The sequence below is a fragment of the Cynocephalus volans genome, chromosome 14, assembly GCF_027409185.1.
Source record: "Cynocephalus volans isolate mCynVol1 chromosome 14, mCynVol1.pri, whole genome shotgun sequence".
NCBI lineage: Eukaryota > Metazoa > Chordata > Mammalia > Dermoptera > Cynocephalidae > Cynocephalus > Cynocephalus volans.
The window spans coordinates 80,954,928-80,982,740 of record NC_084473.1 but is presented as its reverse complement, the minus strand read 5'-3'; the positions used below and the strand labels follow the sequence as shown (position 1 = coordinate 80,982,740).

Below are 27,813 nucleotides of genomic sequence, written 5' to 3'. Positions count from 1 at the left end.
GATAGCCAACTAGAGTTGACTGGCTCTCATCCCCCCTCAGAAAGGGACCAAAAGAACAAATAAACAACTATACTTCCACCAGAGTGACTGAAGAAGTATGCTGGAGAGCACCAGGGCAGTGATGGAATCCCTGTGGAGCACAGAAGCCAAGACAGAATCATAGAGATGGGAGTGAGGCACCCTGCCTCAGCCACACTGTCTCCCCTTCTGGGACTGATTGCAAGCTGGGGGAGACTTCTTAGGGTGTTAAGGTAAGCTGGAGATCCTCAGTGGTCCACACTACCAACATAGAAGTCAGCAGTCATTATTACAGGAGTGTTCCTACAGGCCCCATGTTCAGTGTGGACAGTTGCAGAAGTCTGTGTGGTTGCTTTACCCCAGAAAAGGAGCCCCCTTGGTGACCCCTACTACTGTGATCTAAACTGCTACAGCCCAGCACCATCTTGAAACTGGACCCATAACTAGAGTGCATCCTGCCCTAGGGTCCAGTACCTCCAGCCTCCTCCATCCCTAAGGCCCAGAGGTAACACTAATATGATTACACGAGTGCCTGCAGCACCAGTATACTAGCTGCCTGGAGCTTAGGGTCAAAGGAATAGCTGAGATCCCAGAACCCAGGAGGCACCCTGTCCCCCAGCGAAACAGACAGACCTGCACAGCCAAAAAGCAGCCAACAACTGCCTCTGCCTGCCTGCCACAGCATCCAACCAAAAGCTGACAAGAGGCAGCCGGCACCTCCTCAGGGAGCCTAGTGCAGCTTCCCAGCCTGAACATCCTCTCTTCCAGGACTGACAGCTAGCCAGGATGTGGTCCTGTCCCAGCCAAGGAAGTGTAGTGCATCTGCCAGGACCTCAAGTGCTCTCCCCTGTCCTGAAAACTGGATAGGAGGTGGCCCTGCACCACCAGAGAGAGCACAGTATAGTCACCTGTCCAGTGCATACTGACCCACAGTCCACAGATGGCCAGGAGGTGACCCCTGAACCTCTGAGGGAGTCCAGCACAACTGCTCAACGCTTCCAGCTAAAGACCTGCCCAGAGGTGGGCATCCGCCCACCAGAGATAGTCCTGTATGGCTGTTCAGCATGACATCCTCTTTTTGGCCTCATAGCCAGCCCCATGGTGGCCTTTCATTCCTGGAGAGTTTTCCACACAGCCTGCCGGGCTGCTGCATGCACTTAGTGGCAAGTCTAACAACCAACCCAGTGCACCTGTCCTTGGCAAAACCATAATACAACTATTACAAACTCCCCAGCCTAGGCCACTGAGATGATTGAAGATAACACAGACAAGGATTGCAACTGAAGAATCTGTATGAAGACCACACCACCCAGGAGCAAAACCAATACACCATCCCAAATTGTCATGCTAGGACCCGTCTACAGAAAAAATGCCTCATCCTTCAAAAACTACACCATAAAATTGAAAAAAGCCATTTTCCCACTAAATGCACAGATATCAATGTAGAAACACAAGAAACATGAAAAAGCAAGGAAATGTGACACCCCCAAGGGAACACAATAAGTCACCAGTAACAGAACCTAAAGAAAAACATATTTATGAAATCCCTGAAAAGGAATTCAGAATAATAATTTTAAGAAAACTTTGAAAAATTGATTATGAATATTCATGGTGTACAAAGCTGATTGTCACTACTTGTGCCCAAGATGTGATGGCCAGATCCGTCCTGGCAGCATGCCCATTACCACAAATTGTGATTATACCTTGTGTCCGCCACCCAATTATCCCTAACTTCCCTCCCCATTGCCCTTTCCCCCATTCCACTTTGTATCCCTAGGTATGCTCTCTCCCTCTGCAAATAGATGCAAGAGAATATAGACAAACAATTCAATGAAATCAGGAAAACAATTCATTATCTGAATGAGAAATTCAACAGAGATAGATATTACTAAAAAAAAACCCCAAAAACCAAACAAAAATCTTGGAGCTGAAGAATTCAATGAATGAAATTTAAAATAGAATTGAGAGCTTCAAAAGCAGACTACATCAAACAGAAGGAAGAATTTCTTAACTTGACTGTTTTGAAACAAACCAGTCAAAGGGAAAAAGAAAGAAGAATAAAAACTAAGGAAGAAAGCCTGTGAGGCTTATGAGACACCATTAAATGAAGAAATCTGTGCATTATAGAAGTGTCTGAGGGAGAGGAAAGAAAGAAAGGCACAGAAAACCCATTTAACAAAATAATACCTGAAAACTTCTCAAGTCTTGGGAGAGATATGGACATCCAGACTCAGGAAGCTCAAAGATCCCAATTAGATTCAATGCAAAAAAGTCCTCACAAGGCACATTATAATCAAACTGTCAAAGTAAAAGACAGAGAGAATTCTAGAAGTTGCAAGAGAAAAATGTCAAGTCACATGTAAACGAATACCCATTCGACTATTAGTAGACTTCTCAGCAAAAACCCTACAGGCCAGGAGAGAATGATATATTTAAAGTGCTGAAAGAAACAAAAACAAAAACAACAACAACAAAAAACACTCCCAGCTAAGAATGCTATATCTGGCAAAACTCTCCTTCAAAAACAAAGGAAAAATAAAGACCTTCCCAGACAAGGAAAAATGAGGGAAGTCATCACCATTAGATGGCCTTGCAAGAAATGCTTGAGGGAATGCTACAACTGGAAACAAAAGGATGATAATTATCATCATGAAAATATGTGAAAGTACAAAACTTACCAGTATAGGTAAATTCATAATTATACTCAGAATATCCCAGTAATGTAATGGTGTTCCTCCAATGATTAGGTTTAAAGTAGAAAAAGTCAAAAACATCAAAAGCTACAATTAGTGGCTAAGGAATACACAAAAGATAATGATGCAAATTTGAGGCACTAAAGTACAAATTGTGGGTGGGGAGGGAAAAATCTAGAGTGTTTTATGTGACCAAGGTTAAGTTGTTATCATCTTAAAATAGTCTGTTATAAATATAAGACTCTTTATGTTAGCCCTATGGTAACCACAAAGAAAGACATCATAGCAGATTCACAAAAGAGGAAGTTCACCACTACAGAACCCCACCAAACCAAGAAAACAACAAGAGAGAAAGAAAGGAGTGAAGGATGTAAAAAACAACCAGAAAACAAAGAACGAAATGACATGAGTAAGTCCACATGTATCAATAATAACCTTGAATGTAAAAGGATTTAATTCTACAATTAAAAGATATAGAGTGGATGAATAGATAAAAAAACAAGACCTAAATATATGCTGCCTACAGAACACTCACCTCACTATTAAAGAGAAATATGGACTGGAAGTGAAGTGATGGAAAAAGATATCTCATGCAAACAGAGAGCAGAAGTGAGCAGCAGTAGCCATACTTATATCAGAGTTTTTTGAAAAGATAAAATTGACAAACCTTTAGCTGGACTAACTAAGAAAAAATGAGAAAATCTTCAAATAAAAACCAAAGAGGAAAAATGAGAAATTACAACCAATATCACAGAAATACAAAGAGTTATAAGAGACTATTATGAACAACTAGACACCAACAAATTTGAGAACATAGAGAAATGGATAAATTCCTGGACACATACAACCTAGCAAGATTAAATTATAAAGAGATGGAAAATCTGAACATACCAATAATGAGTGAGGAAATTAAATCAACTAAAAAAGCCATAAAAATCCTTCCAAAAACCAAAAAACCCCAAACAAACAAACAAACAAACAAACAAACAACCCCAGAACCTGATGGATTCACTGCTGAATTCTACCAAACATTAAAAAAGAACTAATACCAATTCTCCTCAAACTATTCCGGAAGATTGAAGATGGGGAAATACTTCCAAACTAATTTTATGAGGCCAGTATTAACCTGATCCCCAAACCAGGCAAGGACACATACACAAAAAGAAAACTGCAGGTCAATATCCCTGATGAACATAGATGCAAAAATTTTCAGCAAGATGCTAGCAAATCAAATTCAACAACATATCAAGAAAATCATTCATTATGATCAAGATGGATTTATCCCAGGATGCAGGGATACTTCAACATACACAAATCAATAAATGTGGCACACCACATTTTAAAAAGACAAAAATATATGATCATTTCAATACATACAGAAAGAGCATTTGACAAAACTCAACATCCCTTTATTAAAAACTCTTAGCAAATTAGGAATAGAAGATATATACCTCAACATAATAAGGGCCATATTCAACAGACCCACAGCCAACACCATACTGAATGGAGAAAAGCTGAAAGCTTTTCTTGTAAGAGCAGGAACAAGACAAGAATGCCCACATTCACCCATCCTAATCAACTGGAAGCCCTAGCCAGAGAAATTAGGCAAGGGAAAGAAATAAAAGGCATCCAAATTGGAAAGGAGGAAGTCAAACTGTTCCTGTTTGTAGATAATATAATCGTATACATAGAAAACCTTAAAGACTCCATCAAAAAACAGAACTCATAAAAAAATTCAATAAAGTTGCAGGATACAAAATCAACATACAAAAGTCAGTAGTGTTTGTACAGTCTAATAATAAACTATCTGAAACCAAAATAAAAAAATAAACAATTCCATTTACAATACCAACAACAAAAAATAAGAATAAACTTAACCAAGGTGGTGAAAGATGTCTACACTGAAAACTATAAGACACTGATGAAAGAAATTCAAGAAGACAAAAATAAATGAAAAGATATCCCATGTTCATGAATTAGAAGGGTTAATATTGTTAAAATGTCTGTACTACCCAAAGCGATCTACAGATTCAATGCAATCCCTATCAAAATATCAATGCTTCTTCATAGAAATAGAAAAAAAAAATCCTAATATTCATATAAAATCACAAAAGACATTGAGTAGCCAAAACAATCTTGAGGAAAAAGAACAAAGCTGACAGCATCATACTATCCAAACTCAAAATATACTATAAAGCTATAGTAACCAAAAGTGCATGGTACTGGCATAAAAACAGACACATAGACTAATGGAAAGGATAGACAGCACAGAAATAAACTCACACACCTACAGCCAACTGATTTTCAACACAGGTGCCAAGAACACACAATGGGAGAAAGACAATCTCTTCAATAAATGGTGCTGGGAAAATTTGATATCCACATGCATAAGAATGAAACTAGACACCTACTTTTTACCATATAAAAAATTCAAACTAATTCGACTCAAATTGTATGTGAAACTATAAAACTACTAGAAAAAACGTACGATAAATTCTTTACAAAATTGGGCTGGGCAAAGATTTTTTTAAGTAAAACCTCAAAAACACATACAAGAAGAGCAAAAATAGACAAATAAGATTACATCAAATTAAAAAATTTTTGAACTGCAAAGGAAACAATTAACAGAGTGAAGGGATAACCTAAAGAATGGGAAAAAAAATATTGGCAAATTATACATTTGACAAGGGGTCAATGTCCAGAATGCACAAGGAACTTAAAAAACTGAACAGCACCCCCCCCAAATAACCTGATTAAAAAATGGGCAAAAGACCCTAAGAAACATTTCTCAAAAGAAGACATTGGAATGGCCAACAGACACATGAAAAATGCTCAAAATCACTAGTCATCAGAGAAATGCAAATCAAAACCACATTGAGTTACCACCTCATTCCAATTAGAATGGCTATTATCAAAAAGACAAAAGAATACAAGTGTTGGGAGGATGTGGAGAAAAGGGAACACACACACTGTTGGTGGGATAGTAAATTACATACACCCACTATGGAAAACAGTGTGGAGTTTCCTCAAAAAATTAAAAATAGAACTACCATATGAGCCAGCAACCACACTACTGAGTATATACCCAAAGGAAATGAAATCAATATATTGAAGAGATATCTGCACTCCCATGTTTATTGGAGTACCACTTACAATAGCCAAGATATGGAATCAACCCAAGTGCCCAAGAAAGAATGACTGGATAAAGAAAATGTGGTGTGTGTGTGTATAAATAAATATATACATATGTACACACACACACACACACACAGCAGAATACTATTCAGCCATAAAGAAGAATAAAATCCTATCATCTGCAACAACATGGATAAACCCAAAGGACACCATGTTAGGTGAAATAATTCAGACACAGAAAGACAAATCCTATATGATCTCACTAATATGTGCAATCTAAAAAGAGACAGAAAGACAGAGAGAGAGAAAGAGAGGAGAGAGTTGATATCAGAGAAGCAGAGTAGAACAATGGTTACAAGAGACTGAGGAAGGGCCAGGGGAAGGGAAAATGGGGAGAGGTTATTCAACAGTCACAAAGTTACAATTAAATAAGAGGAATAAGTTCTGGTGTTTTATTTCACAGTAGGGTGATGATGGTTAATAGTAGGTATTGTATATTACAAAATAGCTAGAGAAAGGCTTTTGAATGTCACCATAGATAAATAATAAATAAATGAGTTGATGAACATGTTAAATACCCTGATTTGGTCATTATGCAATATATATGTATTGAAACATCAAACTATACCCAATAAATATGTACAATTACAATATCAATTAAAAATTAAAATAAAAAAAACCATTGGCAGAACACACAGTAAAAGGAGTGTGGTGATATAGATGGATGCAGATTTGCCAAGTGTAACTTTTTGTACTCTTTTGCTATTTGAACCATGGGACTGTATACCTATTCAATAAAATAATCTAACAAATATCAAAAAAGGAATAAATAAGTAAGTGAATAAATAAATGCCAGCTTGTAGTTAGAAAAAAAGGAATTAAAAAACAAAAACTCAAAGAAAATAAAAGAAATGAATAACAATTTGAATAGTTAGAAAGCACAAAATAAAGGTTTATACTTAAGTATCTCAGCAACTACAGTAAATGTCGATTTACTAAATGCCCGGTTAAAAGACAAGTCTTGCCAGCTTGGATTAAAAAACAAACCCTACCTTATGCTGTTTACAAGACACATATCTAAAATATATATCCACAGAAAAGTTGAAAAAGTATGAAAAATCATGACATACAATTATTCATGAAAAGAAAGATGGTGTTGCTATTTTAACATCAGACAAAATAAACTACTAGCCAAAAGCATTATTGACAACAAAGAGGGTCACTTCATAACAGTAAAAGTGTTCAGTTAAAAAATTGAAAATAGAACTACTATGTATCAGCAATCCCACTACTGCATACACACCCAAAGGAATTGAAATCAGTATATTGAAGAGATATCTGTACTTCCATGTTTGCTGTAGCACTATTTACAATAGCCAAGATATGGAATCAACCCAAGTGCCCAACAACAAATAAATGGATAAAGAAAATGTGGTATATATATATATGAGGGGTCTTCAAAAAGTTCATGGAAAATGGGAATTATGAAAAAACTATGCATGGATTGCAAAAATTTTTTGCATTAAAATAAACTCATACTAACTTGTTATAACATGTCTGAATAGGATCTAGTTTGAAGCACTAAGATGGATAAGACATCAGTTTGAAAAGAGCCGCTATCAGAGCAACATGAAATCTGCTAAAATTGAAGCAAGAACAAACATCAAATTTACACTAAAACTTGGGTGGAAGAATAGTAAAATCATTGATGCTTTACAAAAAGTTTATGGGGACAATGCCCGAAAGAAATCAGCAGTTTTCTTCCTTCTTTCTTTCTCTCTTTCTTTTTCTTTCTTTCTTTCAAAAGATGACCAGTAAGGGGATCTTAACCCTTGGCTTGGTGTTGTCAGCACCACGCTCAGCCAGTGAGTGAACTGGCCATCCCTATATAAGATCCGAACTTGTGGCCTTGGAGTTATCAGCACCGCACTCTCCCGAGTGAGCCACGGCCCAGCCCAGAAATCAGTTTTCAAATGGATAACTCATTTTAAGAAGGCACAAGACAATGTTGAAGATGAAGCCCACAGAGGCAGACCATTGACATCAATTTGTGAGTAAAAAATTATGCTCTAATTAGAGCTCATTCATGCTCTAATTGAAGAGGACTGATAGTTAACAGTCGAAATGATAGCCAACACCATAGACATCTCAGTTGGTTCAGCTTACCCAATTATGACTTAAAAAGTTACAATTGAGCAAATTGTCTGCTCAATGAGTGCCAAAACTGTTGCACCCAGATCAGCAGCAGACAAGAGCAGAGCTGTCATTGGAAATTTTAAACAAGTAGGATCAAGATCCTGAAGAATTTCTTTGAAGAATTGTAACAGGAAATGAAACATGGCTTCACCAGTACAATTTTGAAGATAAAACACAACAGTCAAAGCAATGGCTACCAAGAGGTGGAAGTGATCCTGTCAAAGCAAAAGTGGACTGGTCAAGAGCAAAAGTCATGGCAACAGGTTTTTTTGGATGCCCAAGGTATTTTACTTGTTGACTCTCTGGAGGGCCAATGAATGATAAATCTGTTCATTATGAGAAGGTTTTGAGAAAGTCACTCAAAGCTTTTGCAGAAAAATGCCCAGAAAAGCTTCACCAGAGAGTCCTTCTCTACATGACAATGTTTCTACTCATTCCTCTCATCAAACAAGGGAAATTTTTGCTAGAGTTTTAATGGGAAATCATTAGGCATCCACCTTACAGTGATTTGACTCCTTCTGACTTCTTTTTGTTTCCTATTCTTAAAAAATCTTTAAAGGGAACCTAATTTTCTTCAGTTAATAATGTAAAAAAAGCATGCATTGACATGGTTAAATTCCCAGCACCTTCAGTTCTTTGGGGATGGACTAGATGGTTGGTATCATCACTTACAAAAGTGTTTGAATTTTGTGGAACTTATGTCAATAAATAAAGTTTATATTTTTTATTTTTATCCTTTATTTATTTATTATGAATATTCATGAGATATAAAGCTAATTGTCACCCCTCGTGCCCATGATGTGAGGGCCAGATTCACAGTGGGGGCATACCCACAACCAGAAATTACTTTTGTACCCTGTGTTCCTCACCTAATTACTCCCCAACTTCCCTCCCCTCCCCCTCCCCCTCCCTCCCACTCCACTTTGTAGCCCTAGGAATGTTCCCTCCCTCTGTTATTTTGCCCTTTAATTCTATTTCTCCATGAACTTTTTGAAGTCCCCTTGTATGTATACAGTGGAATAATATTTAGCCATAAAAAAGAATGAAATCCTGAATTTGTGACAACATGGATAGACCTGGAGAACATCAAATTAAGTGAAATAAATCAGACAACAAAAGACAAATACTGCATGAATCTAAGAGAGAGAAAGAGAGATGATATTATCGAAGCAAAGAGAAAATACAAACTTTAACTTCATATGTATATAATATGGTCTCAAATACATAAAGCACATAAAACTGACCAAGGAACTAGAATCAATAAACCATAAACTCATGGACAACTGCAATAAAACAAAATGGCAAAGTCTTCCCCACGACTTTCAAAACCCAAGCAAGTAATGACAAACCACCAACAATCTATGTGCTGGAGGAAGCTGAGAGAAGGCTTCAGGGCATATAATGGCCTTGAGAATGAGGAACCCCAAAATTTCCAATACATAGTCAGTGGAAAGTATCGCAGAAAAAACTGAGAATATCAGTGGAAACTAGGAATGAGTTCTTCAAATTTTAATTCACAGGTTACTGAGGCAAAGTCTGAAGATATCAGAGTAGCCTGGGCCTATAAGCTCTCAAAATAACAAAGAAACCTAACAAAATAAAGATTCATCCTAGGACAAAGTCCCCCATGGGAAAGTAACTGCAGGAAATAAGATCCTAATTGAGTGAGTCAGACATAATATGGTCAAAGTAAAGAAAAAGAAGGTCAAGAAGAATGTGGAGAAAGGGAACAGAAGAAACAGATCTCAGAAAGTACACAGCCATCTTTCTAATCAATGAGCAAAAACAAGAAATAAGAAAGTTCTAGAACTTTGAAAACTAGCCACCCTTCCTCCCCCCACCTTACCCCCCTCCCAAAAGGACAGGAAACTAACGTCACTTTACAAATATATTGTAGCAATGAGTAACAGAAGGGAACTGCCGTCAACTTTCATACTAAAGTATCTTAAGAAAAAAATGGAATAAAGAACAGAATTAAAGTCCTACAGATAGTGGAAATGTGGTAGAATGACATGCTCACACACGAAAAGAAAAAACTATAATCGAGTATTTCAAAGTGAGTTAAAAAATTAATGAGAAACACTAAAAAAGAAAATGTAATAAGAATTAGAAAAACTCAGAAATAAGGTGATTAAGGAAAAAGAAAACTTTGCAGATAAGAAACAAAGATTTGATTCCTTAGTCTGTCTTTAGTGTGTGAAAGGGCACACGCTAAGTACCTGGGACATCAACGCAGAATGACCGATACTGAGACATATTCTAGTAAAAGTATTTGAAGAAAAAGAAAAAAAAATTGGTGAATGTAGGCAAGAAGGACCAAGTCACTTATAAAGAAAGGAAAATCAGATTGTGATTAAATTTTGTAAGCAGTACTTTAAGACAGAAGAAAATGGAATACATGTTTAAGGTACACAAGAAAAGAAAATGTGAGTCAAGGATTTTGTATCCATCAAGACAGGTATTGAAAAGCTGCAAGTAAAACGCTATGAATATGCAAGAAGTTGGGGAAGATTGCTTCCCTCCTGAGGGAATCTACTAGAGAATGAACTTCAGACAAGAAAAATGACTAGAGAGATGCCAGCACTAAAATTGATGGGAAGTAATGAAAAAGACATAGAAATGAACTGTGCTGGTTGTATAACATTGTGAACATACTTAATGCCATGGAACTGTACACTTAAAATTGTTAAAATGGTAATGTTATGTATAGATATACACAATAAAAAAGTGGTGGTGGACATGCTGTATGTACTTAGCTATCTATGTATGGCATGTAATGACTATGTACTCTGACAAGGTATAGTACAGCAATAAAAAATTAGGGACAGTTTGTAAAAAGTACTTGAAAAGCAGAAAAATTCACTGTTTACTTTATACCGGTGGTTCTCAATCCTGGACAATTTTGTTCGCTATGAGACATTCAGCAATGTCTAAAGACATTTTGGGCTGTTACAACTGGGGGGATGCTACTGGCATCTGACAGGCAGAGGTCTGAGATACTGCCAAACATCCTACAATGCACAGAGAAGACCCACAACAAAGAATTATCTGGCTCAAAATATCAATAGTGCCAAGGTTGAGAAATCTTACTTTATACAAATAAACTATAAATAAAAGGAAAGCAGTTCAAATGAGATACTGGGGATATATAGAGGAGGGAGAGAAGTTACTACCTAATTCCAATATTGCTTATGATAGACAACTAATTGTAGCTAAAAAAATAGGGGGCCAAAAGTTTTATAAAAAGACATTAGTACAAAAATACCAATTAGAAAAAAAATACACATTTTCCTAAATACTAAAAAGTGTACTAAAAAAGAAGGGGAGGACAAGTAAAATTTGTTATATAGCAAAAGACATTTATAAAAGACATACACCACACACACACACGTGTGCACATGCACACACACAAGTATATATAAAGCAATAAGAACTGAAATCACATATATCAACCATATCAATAAGTTATGTATATGGACTTAAGGAGTTAACACCAAGACACACTGTAAATTGAAAAGTGCAAGTTGAAAAAAATATGTGGATTGTGACACCCATTTCTAAGAAATTGGGGGAATACAAATTTGTATACATACATATATGTATATGCACTTAATTTATTTTTACAGAAATGGACAAAAACCCATAAAATTAAAAATGTTAATATAGAAGGAAGAAAAATATAGGGCGGAGGAGAGCCATTTTGGCATATAGTATTGTAGATTTGATTTTGTAACTACTTTAGTATTTCACAAAATTATGAAACAAAGTGAAATGTTTTAAAAGCCATTACTAAAAGAATTGAAGAAATATGAAGCAAATAAAAATGTATATCCAGTTTGTAGAAAAACCATATTTAGAGGAATTCTTTTGAGTGACTTCCAACACAATAATTCTACTGTACATCCTTAATGGGATATACCCTCAGGATACAAAGATTTGCAAAAATAAATTTTAAACAGCTTTTGGTAATTGTACTCTTGGTGGTAGTGCTGGCATCATAATTATTAGACTAGTGCCTGTGTATTTTGGACTAAGTCAAACAAGCAAACATATTGGCATCATCAAGAACTAGAATTTCAAAGTAAAAGTAAAAATATGCAAATGTAAGAAAGAAGTTAAATTAAAAATTAGTAGACATGTATCTGAATTGAAAGTATCAATATGAACTTGTGATCTATTTTACCTTACGATTTTTTTTAACTGGTTATGAATATTCATGGGGTACAAAACTGATTGTCACCACTCATGCCCAAGATGTGATGGCCAGATCTGTACTGACAGCATGCCCATTACCACAAATTGTGATTATACCCCATGTCTAACACCCAATTACCCTGACCTCCCTCCCCATCCCCCTTTCGCTCACTCCACTTTGTATCCCTAGGTATGCTCTCTCCCTCTACAAGTCCAATGCACCACTGTGTTCTTTCTTTCTTCTTTCTCTCTTAGCTCCCACTTATGAGTGAGCACATGTGGTATTTATCCCTCTGTGCTTTGCTTATTTCACTCAACTTAAGTTTCTCCAAGTTCAACCATGACATTGTGAATGGGAGAATTTCATTTTTATAGCAGAGTAGTATTCCATAGTGCATATATACCACATTTTCCTTATCCAGTTGTCCATCGATGGACATTTAGCTTGGTTCCATATCCTGGCTACTGTACACAGAGCTGTGATGAACATGGGAGTACAGGTATCCATTCAACATGATGATTTCCATTCCTTTGGGTATATACAAAGAAGTGGGATTCTTGGATCATCTGTAATATCTATCTATAGTGGTTTGAGAAACCTCCATACTGTTTTCCATAGTGGTTGTACTAATTTACAGTCCCGTGAACAGTGTAGGAGCATTCCCTTCTCTCCACATCCTTGCCAGCATTTGTCTTTTTGATTCTGAGGTGAGGTGATATCTCAATGTGGTTTTAAGATGTATTTCCCTGATGACTAGTGATGTTGAGCATTTTTTTCATGTATCTATTGGCCATTTGTATGTCTTCCTTTGAAAAATGTCTATTCAGTTCCTTTGCCCATTTTTTAATTGGGTTATTGGTTAATTTATCTTTTTCGTGACTGGTACTCAGCCAGTGAGTGCACCAGCCATTCCTATACAGGATCCGAACCCGCGGTGGGAGCATCGCTGTACTCCCAGCGCCGCACTCTCCCGAGTGTGCCATGGGCTCGGCCCAGGTTATTGGTTAATTTAATGTGTAATTGCTTGAGTTCCTTGTATATTATGGATATCAATCCCTTATCGGATTCATAGTTAGCAAAATTTTTCTCCCACTCTGTACATTGTTGTTTTATTACGTTGATTATTTCCTTTGCTGTGCAGAAGTTTTGTAGTTTGGTATAGTCCCATTTGTCTATTTTTTCTTTTGTTTCCTGTGCTTTCAGGCTCATGTTCATAAAGTCTGTGCTCAGACCTAGTTCTTGAAGTGTTTTACCTACATTTTCCCTTAGTAATTTTACAGTTTCAGGTCTTATACTTAAGTCTATAATCCATTTTGAGTTGATTTTAGTATATAGTGAGAGGTGCATATCCAGTTTCATTTTTCTGCATATGCATATCCAATTTTTCCAGCACCACTTATTGAAGAGGCAGTCTTCCCCAATGTATGTTTTTGTTGACGTTATCAAATATCAGATGGCTATAATACTGAGGGGTGATTTCCGGATTCTCAATTCTGCTCCATTGGTCCAAATGTCTATTTTTATGCCAGTACCATACTGTTTTGGTTACTATAGCTTTGTAGAATAATTTGAAGTCAGGTAATGTTATGCCTCTGGCTTTATTTTTTTTTGCTCAGGATTGCTTTGGCTATTTAGGGTCTTTTGTTTTTCCATATGAATGTTAATGCTTTTTCCATTTCTGTGAAGAATGTCATTGGTATTTTGATGGTGACTGCATTGAATCTGCAGATCGCTCTGAGTAGTATAGACATTTTCACAATGTTAATTCTTCCAATCCAAGAGCATGGAATGTCTTTCCATCTTTTAGTGTCTTCTTTAATTTTTTTCAGTAGTGGCTTGTAGTTCTCATTGTAGAGATCTTTCACATCCTTGGTTAAATTGATTCCCAGGTATTTTATTTTTTTCATGACAATCATAAATGGGCATACTGTCTTGATTTCTCTTTCTGTTAGCTCATCATTTAGAATATAAATGCAGGGCCGAGCCCATGGCACACTCGGGAGAGTGTGGCGCTGGGAGCGCGGCGATGCTCCCGCCGCGGGTTCGGATCCTATATGGGAATGGCCGGTGCACTCACTGGCTGAGTGCAGGTCACGAAAAAGACAAAAAAAAAAAAAAAAAAAAAGAATATAAATGCAACTGATTTGGGGGCATTTATTTTGTATCCTACAATGTTACTGAAATTATTTACCAGCTCTAAGAGTTTTTTGATAGTCTTTAGGTTTTTCTATATATAGTATCATGGCAGCTGCAAATAGAGACAGTTTGACTTTATCTTTTCCAATCTGGATACACTTTATTTCTTTCTCTTGTCTGATTGCTCTGGCTAGTACCTAGTACCTCCAGTACTACATTAAATAGAAGTGGTGAGAGTGGGCATCCTTGTTTTGTTCCTGTTCTTTAGGGAAAAGACTTCAGTTTTTCCTCATTCAGAATGATACTGGCTGTGGGTCTGTCATTGACGGCTTTTATTGTGTTTAGATACATTCCTTCTATACCTAATTTGTTGACAGTCTTATCATGAAGGGATGTTGAATTTTGTCAAATGCTTTTTCAGCATCTATTGAGATAATCATATGGCTTTTGCCCTTGAATTTGTTGATGTGGTGTATCACATTTATTGACTTTCATATGTTGAACCATCCTTGCATCCTTGGGATGATCCCACTAGATCATGGTTTATAATTTTTTTGATGGATTGCTGTATTCTGATTGCTAACATTTTGTTGAGGATATTTGCATATAAGTTCATCAAGGATATTGGCCTGTCATTTTCTTTTTTTGTAGTGTCTTTATCTGGTTTGGTATCAGAGTTATGTTGGCCTCATAGAATGAGTTTGGAAGAATGGCTTCTGTTTCAATTTTTTGGAATAGTTTGAGGAGAATTGGTATTAATTCCTCTTTAAAGATTTGATAGAATTCAGCTGTAAAGCGATCTGTACCTGGGATTTTCTTAGTTGGAAGAGTGCTCATTATTGCTTCAATCTTTTTGCTTGCTATTGGTCTGTTCAAGTTTTCTATCTCTTCTTGGTTCAATCTGGGTAGTTTGTATGTGTCCAGAAATTTATCCATATCTTCCAGGTTTTCATATTTGTTGTTATACAGTTGTTTATAATAGTCCCTAATGATTCTTTATATTTCTGTGGTATTGGTTGCAATGTCTCCCTTTTCATTTCTGATTTTTGTTATTTGGGTCTTCTATCTTCTTTTTTTTGTTAACCTAGCTAGTGGTTTTTCGTTTTATTTATCTTCTCAAAAAACAATTTTTTGTTTGTTGATCTTTTCTATTGTTTTTGGGGTCTCTATTTCATTTAGTTCTGCTCTGATCTTAATTATTTCTTTCTATGTACTACCTTTAGGACTGGATTGTTGTTGCTTTCCAAGTTCTTTGAGGCAGTGTTAGGTTGCTTATTTGAAGTCTTTCCATTTTTTTAATGTAAGTGTTTATTGCAATAAATTTTCCTCGTAGTACTGCTTTTGCAGTATCCCACAGATTTTGGTATGATTTATCTATTTTCATTAGTTTCAAGAAAGTTTTTGATTCCCTGTCTAATTTCTTCTTGTACCCATAGGTCATTCGGGAGCCTATTGCTTAGTTTCCATGAATTTGTATAGTTTCCAGGGTTTTGCTTGTTATTAATTTCCAGTTTTAGTCCATTGTGGTCTGAAAAGATACTTGGAATGATTCCAATTTTGTTTAAATTTGCTGAGACTAGATGTGTGACCTAATATGTGGTCTATCCTGGAGAACGTTCCATGTGCCAATGAGTAGAAAGTATATTGTTTAGTTATTAGGTGAAATGTTCTATATATGTCTGCCAGGTCCAGTTGGTCTAAGGTGTAGATTAAATCCTGTGTCTCTTTGGTGATTTGTTGCCTGGAAGATCCATCCCAGACTGAGAGGGGGATGTTCAAGTCACTCACTATGAACATACTAGGGCCTATTTCTTTCTTTAGTCTAAGAGTGCTTGCTTTATATATTTGGGTGCTCCAGTATTGGGTGCATACATATTTATGATTATTATATCTTCTAGCTGGACAGATCCTTTTATCATTATATAGTGGCCTTTTTTGTCTCTTTTTATGGCCTTTGGTTTAATGTCTATTTTATCTGATATAAGAATAGCTACTCCTGCTCATTTCTGGTTTCCATTTGCATGGTATATCTTTTTCCATCCCTTCACTTTTAGTCTGTGTGTGTCTCTATAGGTGAAACGGGTCTCCTGAAGACAGCGTATACTTGGGTCTTCCTTAATCCAATCAGTCAATCTGTGTCTTTTGAATGGGGAGTTTAATCCACTCACATTTAGGGTAGTTATTGACAGGTATTATTTAATTCCTGTCATTAATTGCTTTTTGTGTAGATGTTTTAAATATCTTTTAATCATTACTTCCCATTTTATTTTTCTTCTTCAATGTTATTTGGAAATTTGAGTTGGTATGATTTAACTTCTTTCTCTTTCTCACTGGCATTTTTGTTTAATGGTGGGTTTTACTTTTTCTTGTTCATACATGATAGTGATCATCACTATTCAGATTCCAGATGAAAGACTCCCTTGAGAATTTCTTGCAGGGCTGGTTGTGTGGTGGTGAATGCCCACAATTTTTATTTGCCTGGAAAATATACTATTCCTCCCTCATTTCTGAAGGAGAGCCTTGTTGGGTAAAGAATTCTTGTCTGGCAATTTGTTTCTTTTAGTATTTTGAATATATCATTCCACTTTCTTCTGGCCTGTAGGGTTTCAGTTGAGAAGCCTGCTTTTAGTCTGATGGGGGTTCCCTTATAGGTGACTTGACCTTTTCTCTCCCTGCTTTTAGAATTCTCTCTTTGTCTTTAAGCTTTGCAAATTTGACTTTAATGTGTCTTGGGGAGGATCTTTTTGGATTGAATCTGTTTGGCGACCTTCGAGCTTCCTGGATCTGAAGGTCTGCATCTCTCACTGTACCTGGAAACTACAAAAAAAGGATGCAGTTTTCCCTGTCCAAGTCAGGCAATAAAAAGTTGAAAGAGATTACAGTGAAACCTAGGTAAGGGTGAAAGAGAAATTTAATTTAGGCAACACATTAGCTTTGGGTTGAGAAACAGGTTCCCAGGAAAAATATGTGTGAATTAAACAAAATTATATATTAAATATAATTATATAGAAATTAATATATAAAATTAAATATAATTATACATATAATTTTTCTCATCAAGTCAACACCACTTATAGGACTCTAGCCCATAAAATATAAGCACCAGTACAGAATGATAATACAATTTTGCTGCACCCCTTTAAATACTGGCAAAACAACCTGAATGTCCTAAAAGAGGAGAATGATTTAGTAAATTATGGAATATTCAGGCAATGGGATACTATGCAACCACTAAAAAGAATGTATTACAGAAATACTGTCTGACTTTTAGGAAGTTTCACAATGTATATTTAAGCATAAAAAGCAAAATGTAGCATACTTATTATAAAAATTTTATGATATTTTAAAAGCAAACAGTAAATTTCTGAATAAATATTTTTGTGAGGGTATTCATCCATTTGCATAAAACTGAGCATGGAGAAAGGCAAGAAAGAATATATACTAAATTGTTGCTGATGTCAGATACCATAGCAAAGGGGGTCAGAGTGGTGAAATTAGAAGAAAAGAAAAGATATAAAAGTAGAAGAGTAGGAGAGTGAGAGAGAGAGAGGGAGAGAAAGGAGGGATGGAGAGAGAAGAAGAGGAAGGGGAGGAGAGGTAGTCATAAAATGAACATATACATTATTACCAACTATATAAAAACACATCAAACTAGACACCCTCCCACATAAAATTAGTCACTTGAATATTAAGCTACTTTCTCTCATCATGGTGGAACTACAGGTCATTTTCACTTTACTCATTATTTTTAAATGTTGTATGAATTACTATATTCATGGATTATTTGTATTGTTCCAGTTGTCTGTTAGTACATACCAAACTGACTCAAACTTAGTGACTTCAAAAACAACATTTAATTGGCTAAAAAATCTGCAATTTAGGCAAAGTTCAATGGGGACAACTTATCTCTACCCATTTGGCATCAGTTGAGGAAACTCAAGGCTTATCCATTCACATGTCTGTCAGTTGATACAGGCTATTGGTTGGGACTTGTTCAAGTAACATTTCCTCAGGGAGACCTCTGCAGTCACCCAGTCTAAAGTAGTCCCTTTCTCTCTACCACATTCCGTACATTTTTTTTAATAGTATGTATCATTAGGTGAAATTGCTCAGCCAATTTATTTAGAATTACTAGAATGTAAACAGGAATCTTGTATTTATTGCTGTATCCCCAAAGCATGGCTCAGAGACTTGCACATAGTAGGTACATAATAAACATTTAATACACATGAGTGAATTGCATTGGTGACAAGTACAACTTTGTAAAGAACAACTTTAATTATCAATGGTTAATGATACACTTTTGTCAAGTGAAGGCAAATATGTCAGAGAGAAATAAATGTAAAAGGTTTCATACTAATTCCATGGGAGAAAAATGGTAGGAAGGCTTTGGTGCCCCACATATGTGGTGGTGCAGAGTGGGGCAGCAGTCAGTGCTATATTTATGTTGCAAATGGAAGTTCAGTGTCAACTCAACAACATGTTACTTTGCATTTTGTGTTCACTTCAACTATATTGGTTTTGTCATTTTGTTTGTATGTAAGATGGTAATTTGTTTATTAACAATTAGAATTAGGGCAGGCCAGGTTGCTCACTGGTAGACCATGGTGCCAATAACAACAAGGTCAAGGGTTAGGATCCCTGTGCAGGCCAGCCAAAAAAATAAAAACCAAAAACCAAAAAACAGAGAGAGGCACCAAGATCTGCGGAGACCATGCTTCCTGCAGTGCTAGCATGCGACCCAGTAGGTAGGCCTCACTGCCACCACCGGACTCCATCCCCAGCCCCTCCGAGTGCATGCTGATCAGAGAGGCGCCCAGCCAGAGAGGCCCAAGATCCTAAGAGAGTACATGCCCTGTGGTGCCAGCGCACAACCCAGCAGGTAGGCCTCTTCACTTCCGCCTGACTCCATCCCAAGCCCCACTGAGTGCGTGCCAATCAGAGAGGTGCCAAGATCTGTGGGGACCATGTGCCCTGTGGTGCCAGTGCATGACCCAGCAGGTAGGCCTTGCCACTGCCACCTGACTCCATTCCCAGCCCCGCTGAGTGTGTGCCAATCAGAGAAGCACCCAGCTGGAGAAGCCCAAGATCTGCGGAGACCATCAGCCCTGTGGTGCCAGCATGCAACTCAGTAGGTAGGCCTCACCACCGCCACCTGACTACATCCCCAGCCCCGCTGAGTGTGCACTGATCAGAGAGGTGCCCAGCCCGAGAGGCCCATGATCCTCGGAGACTACCTGCCCTGCAGTGCCAGAGCAAAACCCAGCAGGTAGGCCTTGCCACCAACTCCCGACTCCATCCCCAGCAAGGCCGAGTGCCTGCTGACCAGAGAGGCGCCTCCCCTGAAGGCCCAAGATCTGAGGTGACCACACACCAGAGGCACTAGTGGGCAGACACTGAGGCAGCCATACGAAATTGGCATCCCCAGCAGTATCCTAGCCAGACAACAGTGTCAAACCAGTAGACTGTGAAATCCCCTGCCACAATGACTAAACATCAAAGGAAAGATACCAGAAATATGAAAAATCAAGAAAGTACACCACCAAAGGGTAATAACTCTCAAGATCCAGATCCTATAGAACAAGAAGCCCTGGAAATGTCTGACAAGGAATTTCAAGTGATAATTCTAAGGAAACTAAGTGAGATACAAGAAAACTCAGCAAGACAACATGATGAAACAAGGAAAAGTATACAGGACCTGAAAGAAGAAATGTACAGGGAAATCAATGCCCTGAAAAAGAATGTAGCAGAGCTTGCCGAGCTGAAGAATTCATTCAACAAAATAAAAAACAGAACAGAAAGTTTAACCAGCAGGCTTGCAGAAGCAGAAGAGAGAACTTCTGACCCTGAAGATAGGCTGTTTGAAATAACACAGGCACACACACACACACAAAAAGAATTTAAAACATTGAAGAAAATCTAAGAGAGATATCAGACAACCTTAAGCACTCATATATCCAAGTCATGGGTATTCCAGAACGGGAAGAAAAAGGAGATTGCATTGAAAACATATTCAACAAAATAGTGGCAGAAAAGTTCCCAGATTTAGAAAAAGACACAGATCTTCTTCAAATTCAGGAAGCTCAAAATTCCCGAAACATATTTAACCTGAAAAGGTCTTCTCTAAGACATGTTATAGTCAAATTGGAAAAACTCAAAGACAAAGAGAGAATCTTAAAAGTTGCAAGAGAAGCATCAAATCACCTATAAGGGAGCCCCAATCAGACTAACAGCAGACTTTTCATCACAAACCCTAAAAACCAGAAAGGAATAGGATGATATATTCAAAATACTAAAAGACACAGATTGCCAGTCAAGAATACACTACCCCACAAGGATGTCCTTCTGAAATGAAGGGCAAATAGTATATTTCTCAGACGAAAAAAACTGTGGGAGTTCACTACCACACAACCATCCTCACAGGAAATTCTCAACGGAGTTCTGGGTTTGGTACCTGAAAACTAACTACCACTGCCATAAAAACTCAAGAAAAATCAAAACCCACTAGTAAAATAAAAATGGCAACAATGAAGAGAAAAAAAGAAAGTTTATCTACAACCCAAGGAACCAACAAATACAGAAAACAAGCAGTAAATCAGAAAGAAAGGAACAAAAGACACTTAAAACATCCAAACAAAAATCAATAAAATGCTAGGAGTAAATCAACACTTTTCTATAACAACTCTTAATGTAAAAGGATTAAATTCCCCAATCAAAAGACACAGACTGGCTAACTGGATTAAAAAAGAGGACCCAACTTTATGCTGCCTTCAAGAGACCCACCTCACCCATAAAGACTCACATAGACTGAGTGAAAGGATGGAAAAAGATTTACCATGCAAACAGAAATGAAAAACGAGCTGGAGTAGCTATCCTTATATCTGATAAAATAGACTTTAAACACCATAAAAAGAGATAATGTGGGCCACTACATAATAATTAAAGTATTGATCCTTCAAGAAGACATAACAATCATAAATATATATGCACCCAATGTTGGAGCAGCCAGATTTATAAAACTAACTCTATTAGCATAAAGAAGGAAATAGACACTAATACCATAATAGCAGGGGACCTGAACACCCCACTGTCAATATTGGACAGATTATCTAGACAAAGAATCAGCAGAGAAACACAAGATCTAAACAACACTCTAGACCAATTGTACTTGGCAGATATCTACTGAACACTGCATCCAACAACCTCAGAATATTCATTCTTCTCACCGGCACATGGATCATTCTCCAGGATAGATCACATGTTAGGTCACAAATCAAGTCTCAACAAATTCAATAAAGTTGGAATTATCCCATGTATTTTTTCAGACCACAATGGATTAAAACTAGAAATCAATAACAAACGAAATTCTGGAAACTATACAAACACATGGAAATTAAACAGCTTTCTACTTAATGACATATGGGTCCAAGAAGAAATCAAAAAGGAAATCAAAAAATTAATTGAAACTAATGAAAAAATGATACATCATACCAAAATCTCTTGGATACTGCAAAAGCAGTACTAAGGGGGAAATTTATCACATTAAAAGCTTACTTCAGAAGAATGGAAAGATGGTAAGTGAACAACCTAATACTTCACCTTAAAGAACTAGTAAAACAAGAACAATTCAAACCCAAAGTTAGCAGACGGAAAAAAAATTCATTAAGATCAGAGCAGACCTTAATGAAATTGAAACCCAAAAAACAGTACAAAAGATCAATGAATCAAAAAGTTGGTTTTTTGAAAAGATAAATAAAATTGACAAACCATTAGCATGGCTAGTTGAAAAAAGAAGGGAGAAGATCCAAGTAAAAAAATTAGGAATGAAAAAGGTGACACTACAACCGATACCTCTGAAATACAAAGAATCATTCGAGACTACTATAAACAAGTATATGCCAACAAATTTGAAAATCTGGAAGAAAAGGATAAATTTCTGGACACCACAAACTACCAAAACTGAGCCAAGAAGATGTAGAAAATCTGAACAGACCAATAATAATAATAGAGATTGAAGCTGTTATCAGAAGGCTCACAACAAAGAAAATCCCAGGACCAGATGGATTCACAGCAGAATTCTACCAAACATTCAAAGAGGAATTGACACCAATTCTCTGCAAACTATTCTAAATGATTGAAACAGAGGTAATTCTCCCAAACTCATTCTATGAAGCAAACATCACCCTTATACCAAAACCACGTAAAGATACAAATAAAAAAGAAAACTACAGACCAATATCCTTGATGAATATAGATGCAAAAATCCTCAACAAAATACTAGCTAACAGAATACAGCAACACATATGCAAAATTATACACCATGATCAAGTGGGATTCATCCCAGGGATGCAAGATTCAACATATGCAAATCAATAAATGTGATACACCATATCAATAAAATCAAACACAAGGACCATATGATCATATCTATAGATGATGAAAAAGCCTTTGATAAAATTCAACACTCATTCATGATAAAGACTCTCTATAAGTTAGGTATAGATGGAAAATATCTCAACATAATTAAAGCCATATATGATAATCCCACTGCCAATATCATCCTGAATGGGGAAAAGCTGAAAGCTTTTCATTTAAGAACAGGAATTAGGCAAGGATGCCCACTCTCACCACTCCTATTCAACATAGTGTTGGAAGTACTAGCCAGAGCAATCAGAGAAGAGAAGGAAATAAAGGGCATCCAGATTGGAAAAGATGAAGTCAAACTGTCCCTGTTTGCAGATGACATAATCCTATATATCGAACAGCCTAAAGCCTCTACCAAAAAACTCTTGGAGTTGATAAATGATTTCAGCAAAGTTGCAGGATACAAAATCAACACACAAAAATCAGTAGCATTTCAATTCTCCAATAGTGAACATGCAGAAAGAGAAATCAAGAAAGCTTGCCCATTTCCAATAGCCACCAAAAAAATAAAATACTTAGGAATAGAGTTAACCAAGGATGTGAAAAATCTCTATAATGAGAACTATAAACCACTGCTGAGAGAAATTAAAGAGGACAGAAGAAGATGGAAAGATATCCAATGCTTTTGTATTGGAAGAATCAACATTGTGAAAATGTCCAAACTTCCCAAAGTGATATACAAATTCAATGTAATCCCCATCAATATTACAATGACATTTTTCTCAGAAATGGAAAAACTACCCAGATATTTATATGGAATAACAAAAGACCACATATAGCCAAAGCAATTCTGAGCAAAAAAAAAAAAATTATGCTGGGGGCATAATGCTACCTGATTTTAAGCTATACTACAAAGCTATAATAACCCAAACAGCATGGTACAACTTAAAAACAGACACACTGATCAATGGAATAGAATAGAGAATCCAGAAATCAACCCACGTACCTACAGCCATCTGATCTTTGACAAAGGCACCAAGCCTATACACTGGGGAAAAGACTGCCTCTTCAGCAAACGGTGCTGGTATAACTGGCTATCAATATGCAGGAGAATGAAACTAGACCCATACCTCTCACCATATACCAAACAAACTCAAAATGGATTAAAGAATTTAATATTCACCCTGAAACAATAAACCTTCTTTTTTTTTTTTTTTTTTTTTTTTTTTGTCGTTTTTTCGTGACCGGCACTCAGCCAGTGAGTGCACTGGTCAGTCCTATATAGGATCCGAACCCGCAGCGGGAGCGTTGCCACGCTCCCAGCGCAGCACTCTACCAAGTGCGCCACGGGCTCGGCCCCAATAAACCTTCTTAAAGAAAATATAGGAGAAACACTTCAGGAAGTAGGACTGGGCACAGATTTCATGAATATAACCCCCAAAGCACGGGCAACCAAAGGAAAAATAAACAAATGGGATTATATCAAACTAAAAAGTTTCTGCACAGCAAAAGAAACAATTAACAGAGTTAAAATACCACCAACAGAGTGGGAGAAAATATTTGCAAAATATACATCTGACAAATGATTAATATCCATAATATGCAAGGAACTGAAACAACTTTACAACAAAAAAAACAAGTAACTCAATTAAAAAATGGGCAAAAGAGCTAAATAGGCATTTCTCGAAGGACAATATACTAATGGCCAAAAGACACATGAGAAAATGCTCAACATCACTCAGCATTTGGGAAATGCAAATCAAAAACACACTGAGATACCATCTCACCCCAGTTAGGATGACTAATAGCCAAAAGAATGTGAATGATAAATGCTGGCGAGGTAGCGAACAAAAAGGAACTCATACATTTTTGGTGGGACTGTAAAATGGCGCCGCCACTATGGAAAATGGTATGGAGATTCCTCAAACAATTGCAGAGATCTACCATATGACCCAGCTATCCCACTGCTGGGAATATACCCAGAGGAATGGAAATCATCAAGTCAAAGGTATATCTGTTCTCCAATGTTCATTGCAGCACTATTTACAATAGCTAAGATTTGGAACCAGCCCAAATGTCCATCATCTGATGAGTGGATACAGAAATATGGTATATCGACACAATGGAATACTACTCTGCCATAAAAAAGAATGAAATACTGCCATTTGCAACAACATGGATGGACCCAGAGAGAATTATATTAAGTGAAACAAGTCAGGCACAGAAAGAGAAATACCACATGTTCTCACTTATTGGTGGGAGCTACAAATAAATAAATAAATAAATCCCCAAATAAACTGGGGGGGGGGGGAAGAAGACACAACAATTACAATTCCTTGAAGTTGATACAACAAGCGAACAGAAAGGAGTTTGTTGGGAGGGAGTGGGGAGCTGGAGGAGGGAGTGATGTTTCGGTAATGGGCTACAATAATCAAGCACATTATATATTAAGAAAATAATATAAAACTAAAAAAAATACAGAAACTAAAGAAATTATAATTCCTTTATCTGTGTTCACCTAATAAATTTCAAACTGACTCTAAAAAAAACAAAACAAAACAAAACAAAACCCCCCCAAAAACAAAACCACCACCAACAAAAAAATTAGAATTAATTCCTAGTTTAATATTTTTTCCACATAAAGTAACATTAAATAAATAACAAATAAGCACCATGGATCCTCAGGAATGTTTTCCTTAAAAAAAAAAAAAAATCAGTACTTAAGTTTGGGAAATAATGGAATAAAGATTATTATCTATCATATATTTTTTAAAGCTCTAAAACTGATAAGATAAAGGTAAACAACTTAATTTTAAAGTGGACAGAGGTTACAAGCAGATAATTCACAAAACAAGTAACATATGTACTGATGAATGAATGAAAATATACCTAACCATATTAATAAGATACAAATTGCAACAACAATGTGATACCATTTTTAACCTACCAGTCTAGCAATAATAAAAGAACTGATAGCATCGAGTTTGGCAAAGATGTAGGTAACAGTCCCTCTCATACACTGTAGGTGGAAAGGCAAATTGGTTAAACCTTTGTAGAAGAGAATTGAGCAATATTTTCAAAATTAAAAATTTGCATATCCTATGACCTAAAAAATACCACTTTTAGGAATTCATCTTTATATGTACAAAGACAAGGTCATTCAATGCAGCATTACATGTAATAGCAAAACAACAATAACCACAAAGAAAAACAAAAAGAAAATTACCTGAACTCCCATCTATAGGAGACCAGTGAATAAGTACTATACTATGGCACATCCATGCAGCAAAATACAACCCAAGCTGTTAGAAAAGATACCTCTATGTGCTTGAATTGGAAAGATTTCTATACATTGAAACAAGCACTCTGAAGGTTAGTATGTACTGCATAATCTTTAAGACTATGTATGTTTATATACACACATATATAAAAATATATTTGAATAAACATACAAAGCAGTCTGAAGGGCACACAACCACATATAACGGTAATGTCTGAGGGTGAGGGTGAAAACTTTCACTTTTTACTTAACATGCTTTCACTGCTCCATCATATGCATTTATAATTATTCAAGGGCATTTAAAATTAAGTTTTCAGACATGCACAAAAGCTTTCAGGACACCAGGTATGCACTTTGAAAATAATAAAACTATATGATTATATATAATACTTTTACCGATGTTCCCCGTATTAAATGGTACCTCAATATCTAAAAGAAGCATATAACCTACATATTATCTGTATTGCACATAATCCTGTAGAGCATTTATTGGCTAGAAAACTTTGTCTGATACTGTATGCCCCAATTTGAACTGTGCCTCAACTTAATATTTGTTTAATAACTGTTTACCATGTCATAAACAAGCTCTTAACTTTTAGTTTTTCATTCCTTCTTGATCAATTAAGAGTCTAGAAATGACTTCCATTCCCAAATCAATTTTGCAATTTTCTCTGTAACCAAAAAGTAGAATAAAATCCTGGGTTTTTAACTTACCAGAGGCTCCAGTTTTATAGGCTGCTGTCGTTTTCTCGTCTTCTCCTGAGCTTTCGTAGTGTGCATAAACATCAGGATTTGTTTATCAGATTCATTTTCTGTGGATGATGAATAATTCACTCTTGACTTTGCTTTTATACTATTCAGTCTTGAAAGAGCAGGATTTTCTACACGCTCTTCAGTATTTTTCAGGTCGAATTCACTGTCTCTTCCCTGTAAAGTCATTTTTACTCCTGGAAACGATAGGGCTAGGAAAAGAAAAATGAAAAGTAGAGAAAAAGGATTGGGGAAGGGGGATAATGGAAGGGGACTTAAGGGCCAGGGAGAGCTGAATTCGCTCACTTCTCCCAAAGGAAACCCATCAAAGTCACCTTAGTCTTCCCAAACTGAGGACTTGAACCAGAGGAATAAAAATTAGGAACTGTGACTGGGCTTTAAGAACCCCTGTAGCTGGGGTGGGACCCAGGAATTTACATTTCTAACAAGTTCTTGGGTGATGCTGATGCTGCTCATGCCACTGATCTGAGCACCACATGGCCTAGATTTGGAAGGATGCAGACAAATGCAATTCGTATTGAGATTAATGTTTCTCATATTTGTGCATGCAAAACATCTCCTGGGGAGTTTGTTCAAAATGAAGGTAATTTTAATACAAGTAACCTGAGAAATACAGCCTCGGTATTCGTGAAGAAACCACAGGTAAAAAAGAATTGAGGGCTAAAGCACAAAACAGTGCTTCTGGAACTCTCATGTGCAGGAGCTTGTTGAAATGCAGATTCTGATTCACACACATTAAGTAGCAAGGTCCTAAAACACTAGATCTGTGAGCCTTTTGTAGTGGTCATGCACTCCTGACCACCACACAGCACTCAGATCCCAACAGATGGGTGAATGTACTTCAAAATACCCTTAAAGATAGTACAAGAGATTTTGAACCAGGTTTCGGCAGAGCTAAGTTTTAGTCTAGATCAGTGCTGGTCAATAGAAATATGAAAGCATTGTATGCAATTTTAATTTTTCAGGAAATCACATTCGAAAAAACAAAACAAAAAACAAGTAAAATTGATTTTAATAATGTGTTT

The 27,813-nt window shown here is 36.6% G+C and overlaps 1 protein-coding gene across 1 annotated transcript in view; it reads right to left on the bottom strand.

Annotated features, from left to right (window-relative positions):
• Window positions 1–26,956, bottom strand: part of DNAH6 (dynein axonemal heavy chain 6) — a 305,977-nt gene extending 279,021 nt beyond the window's left edge. The window contains exon 1 of the mRNA XM_063078669.1: window positions 26,732–26,956. Coding sequence (XP_062934739.1) covers window positions 26,732–26,956 — 225 coding nt within the window. The remainder of the gene's footprint in view (window positions 1–26,731) is intronic.
• Between the last annotated feature and the right edge of the window lie 857 nt (window positions 26,957–27,813).